Here is a 1358-nt window from a genome sequence, read left to right as displayed (position 1 = left end):
TTTATGAATGTAATTTTTGTCAATGGGTCTAAGCATACAGAATGTAAATATTGCCATATAAAGGCCAATGTTTGGGAATATATGTAATACAAATTAGTTTTAAAATTATTTAATGTCCAATTTTTGCACATTAAAAATTATATAAAGAGCACTGGAAAACATTTAAATACTAATTCCTAAATACTGTAATTTAATAAGTGACATTATAATTGTAGATTATCCCGTAATTATTTGTTTCCCTTGTCCAGATGGACAATGAGTGGTGCCCCCATATTTCTTAATGGGACACACTCTGCTATATCATGTGGACAACCACTTTCTCCTATTACGGTAATTGTTTCACGGACTTGGATGTAAGTGAATCTAACCCGAACCCTTTCTAAAGAGCATTATGTATTTCGTTTTAATTTTGCCAGGTGTGTTCTTAAACTTTGATAAACTATGATGTTGACGTTTCTTATCTTAGTCAGTGATACGTTTGGTGGGAAAGGCGCAATATGATCTTAAAATAGAGCGCTGCATGGACATCGATGGTACACAGAAAAAATGGCAGAGAGGAAGAAAGAGGCGGATCATCTGCCTACTTCAGAATCCGATCAAGATGATTTTATAGAGCCAGACCCACCCGTAGTCACCAATCAAGCTGTTGCTGATACTTTTGTCAACATCGATTATGAAGATCTCGTCAATCCAGACTATGACAGTCATCCTAGTGGATACATCCACGAAATTGTGCGACAGGGATCACACGACGACGACGACGAGCCAAGAGTGGCGGTTAGTTCCGTGAGCGATGTGTCGACAGGAGAGGAGTCTAGCGAGGATCACACAGAGGTACGAATGAAAGATATTTCGGTCAAGTTTTATATACATTTAATTGTCAAAAACTATAGCTGTGCACAGGAGCTGAAAACGTACATTACACTATATGTGGATATAACTTCTATGCCCTATGATTTTCTTGTGACAGAATTGAAGGCTCATGGTTAGTTACTTGATTGGTTAGACATCAAAAGCTGACCAATTACAAGGCTGATGGACATTTGTATCTTTTAAGATTATCAAAAAGGCTACTCTGAATTCAAAGGCATTCAACTTTATCTTAAATGCCTGCGCACAATTCACCCAATCGGGGGGCGCGTCTAATTACCCAATACTACCCAATACCACCCAATACTACCCAATACCACCCAATACTACCCAATACTACCCCATACGATCCAGTTATGAACCAAATACTTCTTTATTACTGTGAAATATCACCTTTGTAGACGTTATTTACTTCCATCTGCCATATTTTATCGGGAAATATGCGATTTGGTGCCGAAAACATCACCGAATTGCCGTGACTATGACCC

The 1358-nt window shown here is 38.1% G+C and overlaps 1 protein-coding gene across 1 annotated transcript in view; it reads left to right on the top strand.

Moving 5' to 3' along the window:
• The first annotated feature begins 535 nt into the window (after positions 1–535).
• Positions 536–1358, top strand: part of LOC110443104 (vacuolar fusion protein MON1 homolog A-like) — a 13611-nt gene continuing 12788 nt past the window's right edge. Inside the window, exon 1 of the mRNA XM_021487100.1 lies at positions 536–834. Within this exon, the coding sequence (XP_021342775.1) occupies positions 547–834 (288 nt within the window). The 5' untranslated portion in view covers positions 536–546. The remainder of the gene's footprint in view (positions 835–1358) is intronic.

The sequence above is a fragment of the Mizuhopecten yessoensis genome, unplaced genomic scaffold, assembly GCF_002113885.1.
Source record: "Mizuhopecten yessoensis strain PY_sf001 unplaced genomic scaffold, ASM211388v2 scaffold716325, whole genome shotgun sequence".
Lineage (NCBI taxonomy): Eukaryota > Metazoa > Mollusca > Bivalvia > Pectinida > Pectinidae > Mizuhopecten > Mizuhopecten yessoensis.
The sequence above is the reverse complement of the archived record's forward strand: the minus strand, read 5'-3'. Positions and strand labels throughout refer to the sequence as shown.